Raw genomic sequence first — 18,151 nt, 5'->3', positions numbered from 1 at the left:
ACCTTCTCGCGTTAGCACCAATTTGCAACTCTCTAGGTCGTGAAGGAGCAACTTCACCACCGCCGCCTGCAGACGCCACTGGGAGCTTGGGAGAGTGGGACGTGTACAGGAACGTAAAGACCGAAGGGTGAGGTTTCGAAGGAGCGGATTTCGAGGTTGCACTGATTGAGGATGGCTGACTTTCTCTCTCAGTCAGAGCCGCTGGCATCGCAAGAGCTCAGTGGGGACTTCAAGAAGCCAGCTCTGCTGGTGCCCGCAGCGGCGCGGAGTAAGGCCCCGGCCACCAGTTCTTCAAACCCTGAGGAGGTGCAGAAGGAAGGGCCCACTGCGTTGCAGGACCCCAGTTCTGGGGAGCCCGACGTCCCTCCTCCTCAGCCGGACTGCGGGGATTTTAGGAGTCTACAGGAGGAGCAGTCGCGCCCCCCGACAGCGGTTTCTTCCTCTGGCGGTCCAGCCCGGGCTCCCCCCTACCAGGAGCCTCCATGGGGTGGCCCTGCCACAGCCCCCTACAGCTTAGAGATCCTGAAGGGCGGCGCTATCCTTGGCACCCGTAGCTTGAAAGGGACGAGTTACTGCCTTTTCGGGAGGCTGTCTGGCTGCGACGTGTGCTTGGAGCACCCTTCGGTGTCTCGGTACCACGCAGTACTGCAGCACAGGGCGTCCGGCCCTGACGGAGAATGCGACAGCAACGGGCCGGGCTTCTACCTCTACGATCTGGGAAGCACCCATGGCACTTTTCTCAACAAAACTCGCATCCCACCTCGCACCTACTGTCGAGTCCACGTTGGACATGTTGTTCGCTTCGGAGGCAGCACCCGGCTCTTTATCCTGCAGGTAGGTAGAAAAACCTAGAATTGAAATCTCGGGCTCATTGGGCTGCGTTCTTGTGCTTCTTAAGCTTTTGATGAGGAAGAAGAATCTCCCATTCAGCGATTACAAAAGTGAAGGAATCAAGTCTGGCCTATCATCTCCAGAGTGCTGTACACATTGCCGTATTTATGAAAGTCATGTTCACAATCCCGAACTCTAAAATAGTTTTTTTTGTTTGTTTGATTTTTGGCCAGGTGCGGTGGCACGCGCCTGTAATCCCAACACTTTGGGAGGCCCAGGCGGGAGGATCGCTTTACCCCAGGAGTTTGAGAGGAGGCTGGGCAACATGGCAAGACCCTGTCTCTGAAAAAAAAAAAAAAAAAAATTAATTAGCCAGGCATCATGGTCCCAGCTACTTGGGAGGCTGAGATGGGAGGATCACCTGAGCCAGGAGGTCAAGGCTGCAGTGAGGCGTATTCCAGCCACTGCACTCCAGTGCAGCCTAGGCGACAAAGCAAGACCCTGTCTCTAAATAAATAAATAACCTTTTTTTCCTTGGTTCATCAGGGACCAGAGGAAGACCGAGAGGCAGAATCCGAGTTAACAGTAACGCAGTTGAAGGAATTGCGCAAGCAGCAACAAATATTATTGGAGAAGAAGATGCTGGGAGAAGACTCAGATGAAGAAGAGGAAATGGATACCTCTGAAAGGAAGATAAATGCTGGTAGCCAAGATGATGAGATGGGTTGCACCTGGGGAATGGGTAAGAAATTAAAATTGCTGCCGGAGGTTAATATTTTACGTTCATTACTAGTGGTACCCTTAAATGTTTTTCTAAATCATACAGCTTTTCATGGGTCACATGAGGTAACCAAAACCCGGAGTGATTCATTAACTTTACTGATGTAAAGAAATTGACTTATAGGCACTTTGGATTTTTTAAAAAATTGTTTTTAATGCACTCTATTGTTCAAAACTTGTCCTAAGCATAAAATTATTATTTTTACAATTCTAAAATTTTATATTTATTAAGTACTGACCTTGTGCTATGTGATTATCATTGGAGGGGGTGGAACTCTATTCAATCAAATAAATGGGATGTTATTTAATATAGGATATTCTCTTGAATTTTTTGTACTTTGTGAAAATATCCTGAAATGTGGAATATCTAATCAGAGAAAGCTGGTCCGTTAGCCAGCCAAAATAATAAACTTTCTTTAACACCAGATATTTTAGAAAATGGATATTCAGGAGATGGGAGTATAAAAAGGTAGAAGATGGCCTTAATATATAGTTGGGAAGACAGGAGAAGTTACAAAATTACTTGTGCTAAGTGCCAAACAAAAGCTAGAACCATAAGTAAGCTAGAGTGAAAGTTTGGAGAAGAGAGAACAATCACTGGGGACTTAGACCTATGTTGTCTAATACGGTAGCCACTAGCCACATGTGGTTACTGAGCACTTACAGTGTGGCTAGTCCCAATTGACGTGTGCTGTAAATGCAAAATACACATTGAATTTCAAAGACTTAGTCTGAAAAAAAGAATGTAAAATATCTCTTTCATGATATTTTTATATTGATGACATGCTGAAATGACAATTTTATCTGTTTCTTTTATTTTGTAATGTGGCTAATAGAAAATTTAAGATTATACATACAGCTTTCATTATATTTCCGTTGGACAGCATTGACTTAGATCTTTGGGAAACTTTATTTTTTTTATTTTAGTAAAGACGGGGTTTCGCCATATTGGCCAGGCTGGTCTTGAACTCCTGACCTTGTGATCCACCCTCCTCTCCCCGACTTGGCCTTCCAAAGTGTTGGGATTACAGGCATGAACCACTGCACCCAGCAGGGAAACTTTATAAGCATAAGGATTTTTGAGCTGGAACTTGAAGGAAAGGAAAAGCCTTATGAAGCTGAGTATTGGGATTGATATTCAGAGTAGGGATTGATGATTTTAAGGAAGTTATGAGTAGACCAGTCTATTTGGCAGATATAAGAAGTATTAGGAAATTATATTGGAAACGAAAGTTAGATATGAGTGTGAGAGAACAAGAATGCCGGACTGAGGAGCTCAAATTTTTTTCCACAATGTGGTAGGTAATTTTACTTTTAAAATATAATAATGGAGAAAAAAAAATTAAGGTGCCATGAAAACAAGTTTTGATTTGTCACACAATTTAGAAAACCTGAATATGCTCATACTGGTGGGTTGTGTTTGTTCCACCCGTTGTCCCTGCAAGTATATATTATTTTTCATCACAGATAAACTACATCTTTTTTTTTTTTTTTTTTTTTTTTGGAGCCAGAGTCTTACTCTGTCGCCCGGGCTGGGGCTGGAGTGCAGTAGCGCGATCTTGGTTCACTACAACCTCTTCCTCCCAGGTTCAAGCAGTTCTCCTGCCTCAGCCTCCCGAGTAGGTGGGATTACAGGCACCCACCACTATGCCCAACTAATTTTTTGTATTTTTTTTTTGAGATGGAGTCTCGCTGTGTTGCCCAGGCTGGAGTGCAGTGGCGCCATCTCGGCTTACTGCAAACTCTGCCTCCGGGGCTCACGCCATTCTCCTGCTTCAGCCTCCAGAGTAACTGGGACTACAGGCACCCGCCACCATGCCTGGAGAATTTTTGTATTTTTGGTGGAGATGGGGTTTCACCGTGTTAGCCAGGATGGTCTCGATCTCCTGACCTCATGATCCGCCCGCCTTGGCCTCCCAAAGTGCTGGATTACAGGCGTGAGCCACCACACCCGGCCTAATTTTTTGTATTTTTAGTAGAGATGGGGTTTCACCATGTTGGCCAAGCTGGTCTCAAACTCCTGACCTTGTGATCCACCTGCCTCGGCCTCCCAAGTTGGTGGGATTACAGGTGTGAGCCACCGTGCCCAGCCTAAACTATGTCTTTATGCAGCCTGAAAGAATAGTGGGTATCATTCAAATAGTCTCTTCTCATATCTGATTGTCTTTTCTTTCTTTCCCATATCCTGTAGGAGAAGATGCAGTAGAGGATGATGCTGAAGAGAACCCTATTGTCTTAGAGTTTCAGCAGGAAAGGGAGGCCTTTTATATAAAGGATCCCAAAAAGGCCCTCCAAGGCTTTTTTGACCGAGAAGGTATGTAAACAGATTCTGACCCTACCACTAAAATGTATCCAGAGCAGTATGGTTTTCTAGAGCTTCAGGTTGAGCTTTATACTAAGATATGCTGTAATTTTATTGCTGTCCTTCTTGTTCACTTTTTACTCTTGTGGTCAGTTGCTTTAGGTTTATTTTGAAAATTATTCCTCATTAGTATAGCAGAGGGAAAAAAATCATAAAAATCTTGTTAGTCTTTCTTCTTATCTTAAAAAAAAGAAGTACTTTTTCCTGACTCATCTCATTCTTCTCAAAAGATCCTGGACTTTGGTGGTGGGGAAATTGAGCCAACTTCCTGTAATTTTTTAATTCCAAATTCACCTGATCTTTTGTAATTCTTAACATGGGTTTTGACTTTATATTATATGATTTAAAATTTTTTTCCATAGAGGATTGTTTTGGTAGAAATACTTTGAGAGAATATCTATGTATATGTATGTATATGTGTATATATTTTATGTGTATATATTTTATATGTATATATAAATAATATATGAAACAGCTGTACACTTAATATCTGTGCTTCTAAAAACCAGGCAACTGTGTTAAAATAACCACTTAAGTCTACAACTTACAAAAGTGAAAGGTACTATACAGTGAACAAAGCTATGTATGGAGAATTGATTACTTTGAGTTTGCTTTTTTCTCTGCCTCAGACTTACTCTAATTTTATTATCAGACGATAATCCCTAGGAATGAGAAGTGAAATGCATTGAAATTTACTGAGTGTAATATGGGAACTTGTTCTTTTTTTGACAGGGTCTCACTCTGTCACCCAGGCTGGAGTGCAATGGTGCAATCTTGGCTCACTGCAATCTTAACCTCCTGGGTTTAAGCTATCCTCCGGCCTTAGCACCCATAGTAACTGGGACAAAAGGCATGTACCATTATGCCTGGCTAATTTTTGTATTTTTTTGTAGAGATGGGGATTTGCCATGTTACACAGACTGGTCTCACTCTCCTAAACTCAAGCTGTCATCCTGCCTCAGCCTCCCAAAGTGTTAGGATAGGAACTTGTTCTTATTTAACATTTGTTCTCATTTCTCATTGTATCAACTAGTAATTTTTGGATTCTATTAAAATTGTTATGTCTTTCTCCCACAGGAGAAGAATTAGAATATGAATTTGATGAACAGGGACATAGCACTTGGCTTTGCAGGGTGAGGTATGTTTTTTTCTTATTAATGTTCATTTCTGGAAAATGGCCAATTTCAGGTTTAATGTATGGTTATAGATAACAACCCAAAAAGTAGCTTTCATCTAATTTTAAGCTATTTCTAAATTTGAACCTTCATAGTTTAGTAACCCTTATATTATTGGAGAGTGGGGTGGAATGGGTAAGAAATAGAAAGAAAAGATTTTAAATCCAACATTGGCAAGATAGAACAAGATGGATTCAAAGACTAAAAGGCCATCTAAAAAAAATGACTATTATCATAGCATAGTAGTTGTTTTCATGAGAATTGGAGCTTAATGCTGTGCTGTAATTCCCACCAAACCAATGAAGATTACCTGTGGATGATTCAACTGGAAAACAACTGGTGGCTGAGGCCATTCACTCAGGAAAGAAAAAAGAAGCAATGATCCAGTGCTCATTGGAAGCTTGTCGGATTCTTGACACTTTGGGATTGCTTCGGCAGGAAGCAGGTCAGTATATAGGAGCCCTTTTTTTCTAGGGAAAAAAAGGAAAATTCAACACGAATGGTAATAAAACTTCTTTATGGGGGAATATATAAATTGTACAGAATTTTTTGAAGTGAAAAGAAAAAAATTCTCAATACCCTAAGGTGACCACTGTTTATGTTCTCCCAGACATTTTCCATGCATAGATGTGTGCTGAGAACTAGATCCCTTAACAAAAAACAAACACTCATACACAAATGTAGTCATATTAATTACAATCTTTTGTGACTCACTTTTTTAACATAAGAATATATCATGGATAGTATTATCATTATTATTATTTTTATTTTTGAGATGGAGTCTCACTCTGTCACCCAGGCTGGAGTGCAGTGGCATGATCTCAGCTCATGCTCCACCTCCCAGGTTCAAGCCATCCTCCCACCTCAGCCTCACTAGTAGCTGGGACTATAGGCACACACCACCATGCACAACTAATTTTTGTATTTATTTATTTATTTATTTTGAGACGGAGCTTTGCTCTTGTTGCCCAGGCTGGAGTGCAATGGCGTGATCTTGCCTCACTGCAACCTCTGCCTCCTGGGTTCAAGCAATTCTCCTGCCTCATCCTCCCGAGTAGCTGGAATTACAGGCATGCACCACCATGCCTGGCTAATTTTGTATTTTTAGTAGAAACTGGGTTTCTCCATGTTGGTCAGGCTGGTCTCGAGCTCCCAACCTCAGGTGATCCACCTGCCTCAGCCTCCCAAAGTGCTGGGATTATAGGCATGAACCACCGCACCTGGCCAATTTTTGTATTTTTAATAGAGATGAAGTTTCACCATGTTGGCCAGGCTGGTCTCGAACTCCTGACCTCAGGTGATCTGCCCGCCTTGGCCTCCCAAAGTGCTGGGATTACAGGCAGGAGCCACTGTGCCTGGCCATATCACGAATATTACATCAATACATTAGCATGTATCAATACGTTAATTATGTATTTTGCTTTTTTTTTTTTTTTTTAAAGTCTGAGTAGAGCATCATTTATTAGTAAGGCTTATATTATATTTTTATTATTGCAAAGTAACTTGTCTGGTTCAAAACTACCAAAAAGCTTATAATAAAATATACTTGTTCCTTGCCCTACCCCTCCTCAGCCTTCTTCCCTAAAGGCTTTCAGTTCTTTCAGTTATTTATTCTGGCATTTAAAAACACCTGTATTTCTTGGTCGGCGCAGTGGCTCACGCCTGTAATCCCAGGACTTTGGGAGGCCAAGGCAGGCAGATCACGAGGTCAGGAGATTGAGACCATCCTGGCTAACATGGTGAAACCCCGTCTCTACTAAAAATAGAGAAAAAAAAAAATTAGCCAGGTGTGGTGGCAGGTGCCTGTAGTCCCATCTACTCGGGAGGCTGAGGCAGGAGAATGGTGTGAACCCAGGAAATGGAGGTTGCAGTGAGCCAAGATCACAGCACTGCACTCCAGCCTGGGCGACAGAGCAAGACTCCATCTCTAAATAAATAAATAAAATTAAAAAAAATAAAAACAACTGTCTTTTCTTTTTTGAGGTGGAGTCTCGCTCTGTCGCCCAGACTAGAGTGCAAGTGGCATGATCTCGACTCACTGCAACCTCTGCTTCCCGGGTTCAAGCGATTCTTCTGCTTCAGCCTCCCGAGTAGCTGGGACTATAGGCACGTGCCACCACACCCAGCTAATTTTTGTATTTTTAGTAGAGACAGGGTTTCACCACATTGGCCAGGCTGGTCTCAAACTCCTGACCTCGTGATCCGCCTGCCTCGGCCTCCCAAAGTGCTGGGATTACAGGTGTGAGCCACCGCACCCGGCCTAAAAACACCTGTATTTCTAAGAACAAGAGTATGCTGTTACAATTTGAGTCATTTATTTTAGACATTATATGTCGACTCTGCTAAATTAGTATTTAGTATTTACATGATTATGCTTATGCCAATATTAGTCATAACTGAGCAGTTTTATTTCTTTTTGTTTTTCCTAAGGGTAATAATTGTGTTTACTTTTCATGTGTTTGGGGCTTTTTTGTATTTCTTGCTCATTCCTCCCACACCTTTCGGGAGCCTCACCATATCAAACAACTTAATGATTAAGTAATTTATCAGTTCTGATTTTTTTTTTTTGGAGACACTTTTTCTGAAGAGCACTATTTTTCTTTCAGGGCTTATTGCTCTGCAGATCTGCTATAGAACTGTCACCTGGGACTTAACTTTCCTATTATCCTTGAGATTCCCTTGTCTTTTCTCCAGGGTTGACTTTTCTGTTTCTTGATTCTCATATTCTCATATTTCTTGGTTTATTTCCTTGCACAGTAGTACATCCTTCTGTACTTTTAGCAGATAAAAAGCTGGTACAACACTAGAGGGCATGGGTGATGATAGTCTTCAATGAATTTCACATCTTTCCTTTTCTTGGTCTACTCTCTTGTTTTGGTAGACATCCTCTAGTAGATTTCAGAGAAAGCATGTATAGGAAATATACTTTATTAACCCTTCTCTTCTGAAAATACAATTATTGTAGCTTCACTCCTGATTAATAGTTTGGCTGGGAATACAATTCTAAGTTGGAAAAAGTTTTCCTTATTTTACATTCAATGTTGCTTTTGAGAAATCCTAAACTGTTCAGATTTTGATCCCGTTGTATGTCATCTTCTTTTCCCCTTGCCAGAGTTTGTAAGAGTTTCCCTTTGTTCTAAAGGTTCTAAAACTTAACTATGAAGTACTTTTCTGTGGGTCTATTTTTATTCATTTTTCTTGTGGGATCCTTTTGATCTGGAAATGTTGGCCGTTCAGGAAGTTTTCTGCAATTATGCCATTAATTGTTTCACCCGTCTGTTTTCTATGGAATTTTATTATTCAGACTTTGGACCTCTTGGACAGACCATTTAAGTTTTTTTTCTTCTTTTTTTCATTTGTATGTCTTTTCATTCTTTCTGAGAGATTCTGCACCTTTATCTTTCTGCCTTCTCTATTTTGCCATCAAAGTTTTAATTTCTTTCTCTTTTTTTTAAGGTTTTAAAATCAGGCAGTCTTTCATGCCAGAGAAGGCTCAAAGACTCCAAGGTTTTAATTTCTAAAAGTTCATTTTTGGTTTTTGAATTGTCCTTTTTAAAACATAATATCCTGTTGTTTCATGGGTTGTAAATATCTCCTTTCTGTTTTCTCCATGTTATTTTTCTTTTTATGTGGTCTCTGTTTTGCATGTTAAAGACTTTTCTTAGGTGTCATGTAATTCTTCATTGTAGTTTTTTTATTTGGGTATTGTAAAAGGTGATTGACAGTTTGGAATATATAAGTGGGGTTTGTTGACTTTGAGCAGTACTGTTGAATGATGTGGGTCAGCCTTTTGTTGGGGAAACCTTGATGTAAGTATCCTTTTAGTTTTCCTCCTCTGTGAGCAAGATTCCCCCAGAAAGTGCTCTTCCAATCTCCTGCCTGAAAGGAAAAGACTGGCTGCCAGCATTCCTAGAGCTACGTGGTAGAAGGTGGCTGAGTAGCTTCTCATTTAGCAGTTTTCAGGACAGTACTATTTTTAGATTATAGTGCCCATGCCTTCAACTTTACTAGTCAACTCATAATCTGAAGGCTTTCTGTTTTACCCTTTCCAGAGATTAACCTCTGGATTTCTACTGCAGATGGAAAGGAGATGAGTAGGCAGGGAGGAAGATCTATTTCTCAATCAGTTTTTACTTAGTCCTCCATGACTGTACTATCCATCCCCAGTTACAGATCCATTTGAGAATTCTGCAGTATAATCACTTTGGCTCTCAGCTTTCCCCACTGTTTAGGATTTATCTTTTTAAGTTCTGCTAAGTTAGTTTCTACTCATAGGTCTACTTTCTAGTTTTCTAAAATTTGGATCTTTGTGGATTTCTTTCTTTCTTTCTTTCTTTTTTTTGAGATGGAGTCTTGCTCAGTCGCCCAGGCTGGAGTGCAGTGGCGCCATCTCAGCTCACTACAAGCTCTGCCTACTGGGTTCACGCCATTCTCCTGCCTCAGCCTCCCAAGTAGCTGGGACTACAAGCTCCCGCCGCCACACCCGGCTAATTTTTTGCATTTTTAGTAGAGATGGGGTTTCACGTGTTAACCAGGATGGTCTCGATCTCCTCACCTCGTGATCCGCCCACCTCGGCCTCCCAAAGTGCTGGGATTATATATTTTTAATAAAGACAAGGTCTTGCTGTGTTGCCCAGGCTTGGGTAACTATATTTAAAAAACATCTCTTGACTATGGTTTAGTGGGGTTTAGGAAAAGAGGGAAATTAGATATGTGTGTTTAATGTACCATCTTAACCTGGAAATTAGGCTTATGTTAATAAGGACTATTTTGCTTGCAAATAAGAGAAGTCCAATTCAAACTAGCTTAGGGGAAAGGTTATTGGCTGCAGAAGCTGGGAAGAATAGCTCAGGATGAAGGAACAGGAATGAAGGACCAACTACATGAACCAGAACCTCAAGTTCTGAAACCATAATTTGGTACTACCAAACTGGACTCACATCACCAGGACATATACAAGCTGTATGTGTGTGTGTCTCTGTGAGTGAGTCTGTCTCATGAGTACATTTTTAAACTTTGCAGACAAATTCTTACCCTGTGCTGAAAAGCTGATTGCTTACAGCTCTGAACTTACAGTCTGTCACTTTAATAACCTCATTGTAAAGAGAACCTCTTTACCCCATCTCTAAATATAAATATGAGGGAAAGAGTCTTACTGATTTGGCTTTGGTCCTGTAACTATCCCTAAACCAGATAAAATGGGGGAGGAATTTTCTAGGGAAAGAGGTACTTCTATCAGAACAGAGGGAGTAGAATGTTGTAGGGTGGACAAACAAGTAATAGCTGTCATAGTCTCTTATTGATGGACTCTCTATATATTCACTGTTGTAAATACTATTGCATTGATATTTATAGAATAAATTTCTAGAAGTGAAATTGCTGGATCAGTGCATTTTTAATGGCAGATATTGTAGGCTTGACCATCAAAAAGGTTGTATCAATGTACATTCCCACCAATTATTAATCTTTTTATGTTTTTCTAGTTTAATAGATGAGAAGTATCTAATTTTTAAATTTGTACTTTTTTTTAAGGTAACATCTTTTAAAATATTTATTGTATTTTTCTGTGAACTGCTTTCATTATTCTTTTTCAAATTTTCTTTTGGGTTATTGGCCTTTTTCTAATTTGTTTTCCTTTTTCCTCATTGATTTTTTTTTTTTTTTTTTGAGATAGAGTTTCTCTCTTGTTGCCCAGGCTGCAGTACAATGGCGCTTTCTTGGCTCACTGCAACCTCTACCTCCCAGGTTCAAGCAATTCTCCTGCCTCAGCCTCCTAAGTAGCTGGGATTATAGGTGCCTGCCACCATGCCCATCTAATTTTTGTATTTTTAGTAGAGATGGGGTTTCACCATGTTGGTCAGGCTGGTCTTGACCTCAGGCGATTCACCCCTCTTTGGCCTCCCAAAGTGCTGGGATTACCACGCCTGGCCATCCTCATTGATTTTTAAAAGCTGTTTGCTCATTAAATAAATTAACTGTTTGCTTTAATGAAAAATTATTTAATAAGAAATTGTGGAAAAATAAACATAATAGAAAAGTGTACCATTTTAACCTTTTTAAGAGTACCGCTCAGTGGCATTAAGTACATTCACAATGTTATGGAACCATCAACACTGTTCATTTCGGAACTTTTTTTATCATTCCATACTGAAATTCTGTACCTGTTAAACACTAACTTCATTCTCCCTCCTTCCCAGCTTCTGGCAACCACCATTCTACTTTTCTGTCTCTATGAATTTGACTACTTTAGGTACCTCATATAATGCAGTAAGTGTCCTTTGATGTCTGGCTTATTTCAGTTAGTATAATGTCTTCAAGGTTTAGCCCTTTGTTTTTATATGTAGTTTGGCAGCTTGTAGAACCTCTCTTTCAGTAGTTGTTGGTGACATTTTAAGCTCCTTGCCTACTTGCCTTCTTTCTTTTTATTTTCTTTTTTAAAAACTTATTTATTCATCATTTTATCTACCTCTAGTATCTCGGAAAAGGAAAGCCAAGAACTGGGAAGATGAAGACTTTTATGACAGTGATGATGACACATTTCTTGATCGGACTGGCCTGGTTGAGAAGAAGCGTCTGAACAGAATGAAGAAGGCTGGCAAGATTGATGAGAAGCCAGAGACCTTTGAATCATTGGCAAGTTTTATTTATGGAAGTAGCTGTGGTATTTAATAGTTTAATTTTTAATAAAATAATGCATTATTTAAATATGTTTTATAATTATAATTTTTAAAGTAGTAGCATTGAAATCTGATACTGAAGTATAACTTTTGTGGTCTGTTAATTTAATGGTAACAAACAACTAGTCTTATCCAAGTTGTTTGAAAAAAATTTGGCTTGCTGCTAGATACTTTCCTCCAGGATATTGATCCATTAATTAACATTCTTTGGATATGATAGTACCTCTCTCAAAGAGAAAGGAAAAAGTTCCAAGGTAGGGCATTCTGAGGTGAAATTGACTTTAGCCTCCTGGCAGTCAAGAGAAGTCAAAGGAATTTTGAAGAATGTAGTATGGTAATATGTAGTCTGAAACAGTATATTATCAGGAAATTATCACAAGGTGACATGTGTTAATGGGTAGGTAACAAACAATAATAGGTAGGTAATAGGCTTCCTATTTGACTAGAAAAAAACATAAGATTAATAATGCAGAGCTTGACCAGAATATGGGGAAGTGGACTCTCAATTGGTGGGAATGTACAATACAGCCTTTTAAGTGATCAGTCCTATGACATCTGTCAACATTAGAAATGTATTGATTCAGCAATTGCACTTCAAGGAATTTCTTACAGGTATTAATTTATAGTAGGATTCAGAACTTAAAACATTACCCAACATCTATCCTTTCGATTTATGTGAAAACCAATACCTTGAGCTCTTTCTTCTGAGTAAAAGAAAGTCTGAGTTATTCATTCTGTTTAATTCTGTGTTTTTAAATTCAGAAATAAATTAAATTTGGATTTAACACATAAAAAGTGTTAACTCCAGGCCAGGCGTGGTGGCTCATGCGTAATCCCAGCACTTTGGGAGGCCGAGACAGGTGGATCACCTGAGGTCAGGAGTTCAAGACCAGCCTGACCAATATGGTGAAACCCCGTCTCTACTAAAAAAAAATACAAAAATTAGACAGGTGTGGTGGCGTGCGCCTGTAGTCCCAGCTACTCTGGAGGCCGAGACAGGAGACTTGCTTGAACATGGGAGGCGGAGGTTGCAGTGAGTTGAGATCATGCCATTGCACTCCAGCCTGAGTGACAGTGCGAGACTCCATCTCCAAAAAAAAAAAAAAAAGCATTAACTCGGGCCAGGTGTAGTGGCTCACACCTGTAATCCCAGCACTTTGAGAGGCTGAGGCAGGCTGATCACGAGGTCAAGAGATTGAGACCATCCTGGCCAACATGGTGAAACCCTGTCTCTACTAAAAATACGAAAATTATTTGAGTGTGGTGGCACGCACCTGTAGTCCCAGCTACTCAGGAGGCTGAGGCAGGAGAATCACTTGAACCCGGGAGGCAGAGGTGGCAGTGAGCCGAGATTGCACCACTGCACTCTAGTGTGGCGACAGAGCGAGATTCCATCTGAAAAAAAAAAATAAAGCATTAACTCCATAAGTAGCAGTTTAACTGGACTTTTGAGTTATTCTTCTTAAAACTTCTAGTAACAATAATGAAAACAGGAGGATGATAAGGAAACAGTTTGAAAGAAGAAAAACTTTTTAACCCTGTTGATTTGGGTGTTACAGGTTGCAAAATTAAATGATGCTGAAAGGGAGCTTTCTGAAATTTCTGAGAGATTGAAAGCCTCAAGCCAAGGTAAGTTTTTCATCAAATATTTATTATTATACTATATATAGTGCTCTGTGCTAGGCAGTGGGGCTACATTAGTTAATAAGAAATACCATACAGAATATGGAGCCTTTCAAAGGAGCAACATACCGTTTTAGAACTAGAAAGAACATTGTAAATAATTTGGTTTAACTTCTTTATTTAATAGTTGAGGGGAATGAAACCCATTGAGACAAAATGACTTCCCCAAGTCTCATGGCTATAACCTGTTCCTTATTCCTATTACTAGTGATGTCCTCTTTCCAGTTTTATGTTAGTGACTTTTTTATGGAAACTTTGGCTGAATTTTAAAATATTTGGGATCATCTTTCTAAACATGTGTTATTTTTTTTCTTGGACAGTTCTATCAGAGTCTCCATCTCAGGATTCTTTAGATGCGTTCATGTCAGAAATGAAATCAGGCAGTACATTAGATGGTGTGTCCCGGAAGAAACTTCACCTGAGAACTTTTGAACTGAGAAAAGAACAACAGAGACTTAAAGGGTTAATAAAAATTGTAAAGCCAGCAGAGATTCCAGAACTAAAAAAGTAAGTCTTAGTTATATTTGGAATTCTAAATAAGTATGGTAACATAGATAACATTTTCAATTATCGCTTTATCTTCTTAAATAATCATTATATAATACAAATGTAATACAAGAAACCCTTTAAAGTGGCCGGGCACGGTGGCTCAAGCCTGTAATCCCAGCACTTTGGGAGGCCGAGACGGGCGGATCACGAGTTCAGGAGATCGAGACCATCCTGGCTAACACGGTGAAACCCCGTCTCTACTAAAATACAAAAAAAAATTAGCCGGGCGAGGTGGTGGGCGCCTGTACTCCCAGCTACTCGGGAGGCTGAGGCAGGAGAATGGCGTGAACCCGGGAGGCGGGGCTTGCAGTGAGCTGAGATCCGGCCACTGCACTCCAGCCTGGGCAACAGAGCTAGACTCCGTCTCAAAAAAAAAAAAAAAAAGAAACCCTTTAAAGCACAGAAGGCAGTGGTTTCATAGAATAACTGAAAACCTGTTTCATATTTGTGAAATACAGTCTGATAGAGGATTTTCTGAGAAAACTATGTTGATTTCTGATACATTGGAAGGTTCTGAAGTTTTTTTTACTTAATCTTTTAGTGTAGAATAAACTCCTTTAAAAAGCATCATGCACAAAAAGCTAATTTATCTAATATGAAAAGACCCCTGAGGCTGAGTGTAGTGGCTCACGCCTGTAATCCTAGCAGTTTGGGAGGTTGAAGCAGGCAGATCACTTTCAAGACCAGCCTGGGTGATACGGCCCAACCCTATCTCTACAAAAAATAAAAACATTAGCCAGCCATGTTGGAGCATACCTGTGGTCCCACCTACTTGGGAAAGCCGAGGTAGGAGGATTGCTTGAGCCCAGGAGTTCGAGGCTACAGTGAGCTGTGATCGTGCCATTGTACTCCAGCATGGGTGACAGAGGAAGTTCCTATCTCAAAAAATATTAAATTATTAATAAAAAGACCTCTGAATGATAAGTAGACAGCCAACCACCCAGGAGAAAAATCGGTAAAGGATGTATACTCACAGACCACAGAAAAAGAAATACAAACAGCATCTTTTATACAAAGACGCTCAACTTCATGATCATGAGCGAAATACAATACTACAACCTAATACCTTTTTTTCTTTTTTTTTTTGAGATAGGGTCTCACTCTGTCACCCAGACTGGAGTGCAGTGGCACAGTGACAGCTCACTGCAGCCTTGACCTCCTGGGACCAAGTGATCCTTCTGCCTCAGCCTCCCAAGTAGCTGGGACCACAGGCATGCCCCACCATACCTGGCTGATTTTTAATTTTTTGTAGAGATGGGGTCTTGCCATGTTGCCCAAGCTGGTCTTGAACTTCTGGCCTCAAGTGATCTGCCAACTTCAGCCTCCCAAAGTGCTGGGATTGCAGGTGTGAGCCACTACACCTGGCCTTAATACCATTTTTATATATGAATTTGATTAAGATTAATTATGATTTTATACTGTGCTGATGAGGCTGACAAAAAGGCACTTTCTTGTATTGCTCATTGAAGTACAAATTAGTACATTCTCTATCCTGATTACAAATGCACATGCCCTTTGATCTATTTCATTTCTAGGAATTTGTCCCTCACATACTTAGGAAATGATGTACAGCATTGTTTGTATTAATAATAGTAAAAGATTAGAAATCCCCTAAATGTTTATCAAAGGGGATGGATTAAATTATTTATAATATAGATATACAATAGAACACCATATAGCTGTTAAAAAAAGAGGCAACTATATGTAAGATATGAAACACTATCAAGATGAGTAACAAAAGCAAGGTGCAGAATGGTGTGTATAACAGGCACTGTCTGTAAAAATGATGGCGGGGGAAGAATACATAGGTAAGTAGGCCATTGCTTATGTTCATAATATCTGTTTAGGTCAGGTTCCCTAAAAACAGACTGAATCGGAGATTCATCTGCAAGTGATTTATTAAGAGAGTGCTCTCTGGAGAAATCTATATGGGAGTGAGGGAAGTAGGAGAGGGCAGGAGAAGAAGCTGGACTAAGATATGGTTTCAGGAGAGCCTGAATGGCACCACAGATGCCATGAAGGCAAGGGGCTTGGGTTTTCATACCCCGTCCTCCCAACCCTTCATTGGTCATAGGCTGCCCATGACTTGGGGGTGGGAGGAACTCAGTAATTCTGGGAAGGGTGCAGATGTAAACCTTTAGCAGCCGATGTCTGCTGTAGCTGTTTGGCCTGATAAAGGGAATCTGGGAGGGATAGCACCTGCTACTGTATCTCCGGAAAGATTAGTTAAAAACTAGTAATACTGATTGCCAATGGGGAAGGCAACTGGGTGGCTGGGGGACAGCAATGGGAGGGAGACTTTTCAGAGTATATGTGCTTTATACTTGAGTTTCAAACATGTGAATATACTTTCTATTCTATTCAGATATACTGAATTTTGAAAAGAAAATCCTATACCAAATAGCCATACCACCTTAGGTCTAAATTTACTGTAATATAGTTGCAGTTCTAGTTTTAAATAACAAATAACTGGAAAAAGTAAGAATCATATAATAATTTTGTTAGAGTAAAACTATTTGTTAATTAAGTGGCTGGGGACAGTGGCTCACACCTATAGTCCTAGCACTTTAGGAGAATGAGTGAGGTGGGAGGATGACTTGAGTCCAGGTGTTTGAGACCAGCCTGGGCAACATAGTGAGACCCTGTCTCTACAAAAAATAAAAACTGCTGGGCGCAGTGGCTCACGCCTATAATCCCAGCACTTTGGGAGTCTGAGACGGGCAGATCACGAGGTCAGGAGATCGAGACCATCCTGGCTAACACGGTGACACCCTGTCTCTACTAAAAATACAAAAAATTAGCCAGGCGTGGTGGCGGGCGCCTGTAGTCCCAGCTACTCGGGAGGCTAAGGCAGGAGAATGGCGGGAACCCGGGAGGTAGAGCTTGCAGTGAGCCGAGATCGCGCCACTGCACTCCAGCCAGGGTGACAGAGCGAGACTCCATCTCAAAAAAATAATAAGATAAAAAATAAAATAAAATAAAAAAATAAAAACTTAGCTGGGTATGGTGGTGCTCGTCTGTAATCCCTGCTACTTGGGAGGCTGAGGTATCACTTGAGCCTGGGAGAGTGAGGTTTCAAGACCCTATCTCAAACAAACAAACAAAAACAAAAAATAAAAGCAAATCTCTGCTTTGGAAAACAACAACATCATTTGGGGCAATAATAATAATAATAATAATAATAATAATATGAAAACGAAATACGTCTCAGCTTTCTCCAGAGCCTCCTTTCCTACTATCAGTCTGTGTGCTTGCCTGGTTTTTCCTCCCTTTCTTATTTTGGATACTGGCCTAGATGTGTATCTTCTTCCTCCTCTTTTCACTTAAGGGTTGAACTTCCATACTTTCTGCCTCCTACCCTAACCCCTGCAAGCAATCTTGATTGTGATTCCATCTTCTGCTTTTTCATCTCCTTTGAGCCAGTCTTAGCTTATCCTCTAGGCCAGCGCAGCTTTTTAATGTAGCTGAAAACATCTCTGTTGCTGTTGCTTCTGTCTTTCTATGCCAGAGCCTTCCTGAGGCCTGTGGGGAAGGGTGTGAAGGATAATGATTTGACAAAATGTCCTTCACGGCCAGGCAGGCAGCATTCTTCTGGTGGCCTTAGCAAGGGAATGGGTTTTATCTCTGGTAGGGAGAAAGGGGGTTGAGGCTGGACCCAAGAGTGCTACTAAGGGGGTAAGACTTAGGTAAAAGAAGGCAGTAGTAGCAAGGAGGGCTTCAGGGAGGGCCAGGTAGCCAGCATCTGGTATGGGTGACTGTGAGTCGAATGTCAGTACTGTCCTTATATTCCAGTTTGTAGGGCTGTCCCATGGTCAATGTGAAGAAAGCATAGGGCTTTCTTTTCGGTCTAGTATGGTTATTCTGGGGTTTCCTCTGTCTCCTCATGCCATATTGTCACTGTCACCTCTGTCTGCTCTGAGTATCTTGTCAACTCAACTGCCATCCCTTTTGTTTTTGCTCTGTTCTCCCCCTGCCTTTCTAATTTCTACTGTCTTTTCTTTATTTCTTTTCTAATTTCTACTGTCCTTCCTCAGCTTTGCCCTAGTGGGCTTAGCTTTTATAACTCTCTCCAGCCATTGAGAATGCTGACAGTC

The 18,151-nt window shown here is 40.6% G+C and overlaps 1 protein-coding gene across 1 annotated transcript in view; it reads left to right on the top strand.

Moving 5' to 3' along the window:
* The first annotated feature begins 145 nt into the window (after positions 1-145).
* SLC4A1AP (solute carrier family 4 member 1 adaptor protein) overlaps positions 146-18,151 on the top strand; it is a 31,310-nt gene continuing 13,304 nt past the window's right edge. The window contains exons 1-8 of the mRNA XM_005576246.4: positions 146-834; positions 1,378-1,573; positions 3,803-3,925; positions 5,051-5,111; positions 5,454-5,593; positions 11,621-11,781; positions 13,385-13,454; positions 13,829-14,015. Of these exons, the coding sequence (XP_005576303.3) occupies positions 172-834; positions 1,378-1,573; positions 3,803-3,925; positions 5,051-5,111; positions 5,454-5,593; positions 11,621-11,781; positions 13,385-13,454; positions 13,829-14,015 (1,601 nt within the window). The 5' untranslated portion in view covers positions 146-171. The remainder of the gene's footprint in view (positions 835-1,377; positions 1,574-3,802; positions 3,926-5,050; positions 5,112-5,453; positions 5,594-11,620; positions 11,782-13,384; positions 13,455-13,828; positions 14,016-18,151) is intronic.

This window comes from Macaca fascicularis, chromosome 13 (genome assembly GCF_037993035.2).
Source record: "Macaca fascicularis isolate 582-1 chromosome 13, T2T-MFA8v1.1".
Taxonomy (NCBI): Eukaryota; Metazoa; Chordata; class Mammalia; order Primates; family Cercopithecidae; genus Macaca; species Macaca fascicularis.
Note: the sequence above shows the minus strand (reverse complement) of the source record. Positions and strands in the feature narration are given on the sequence as shown.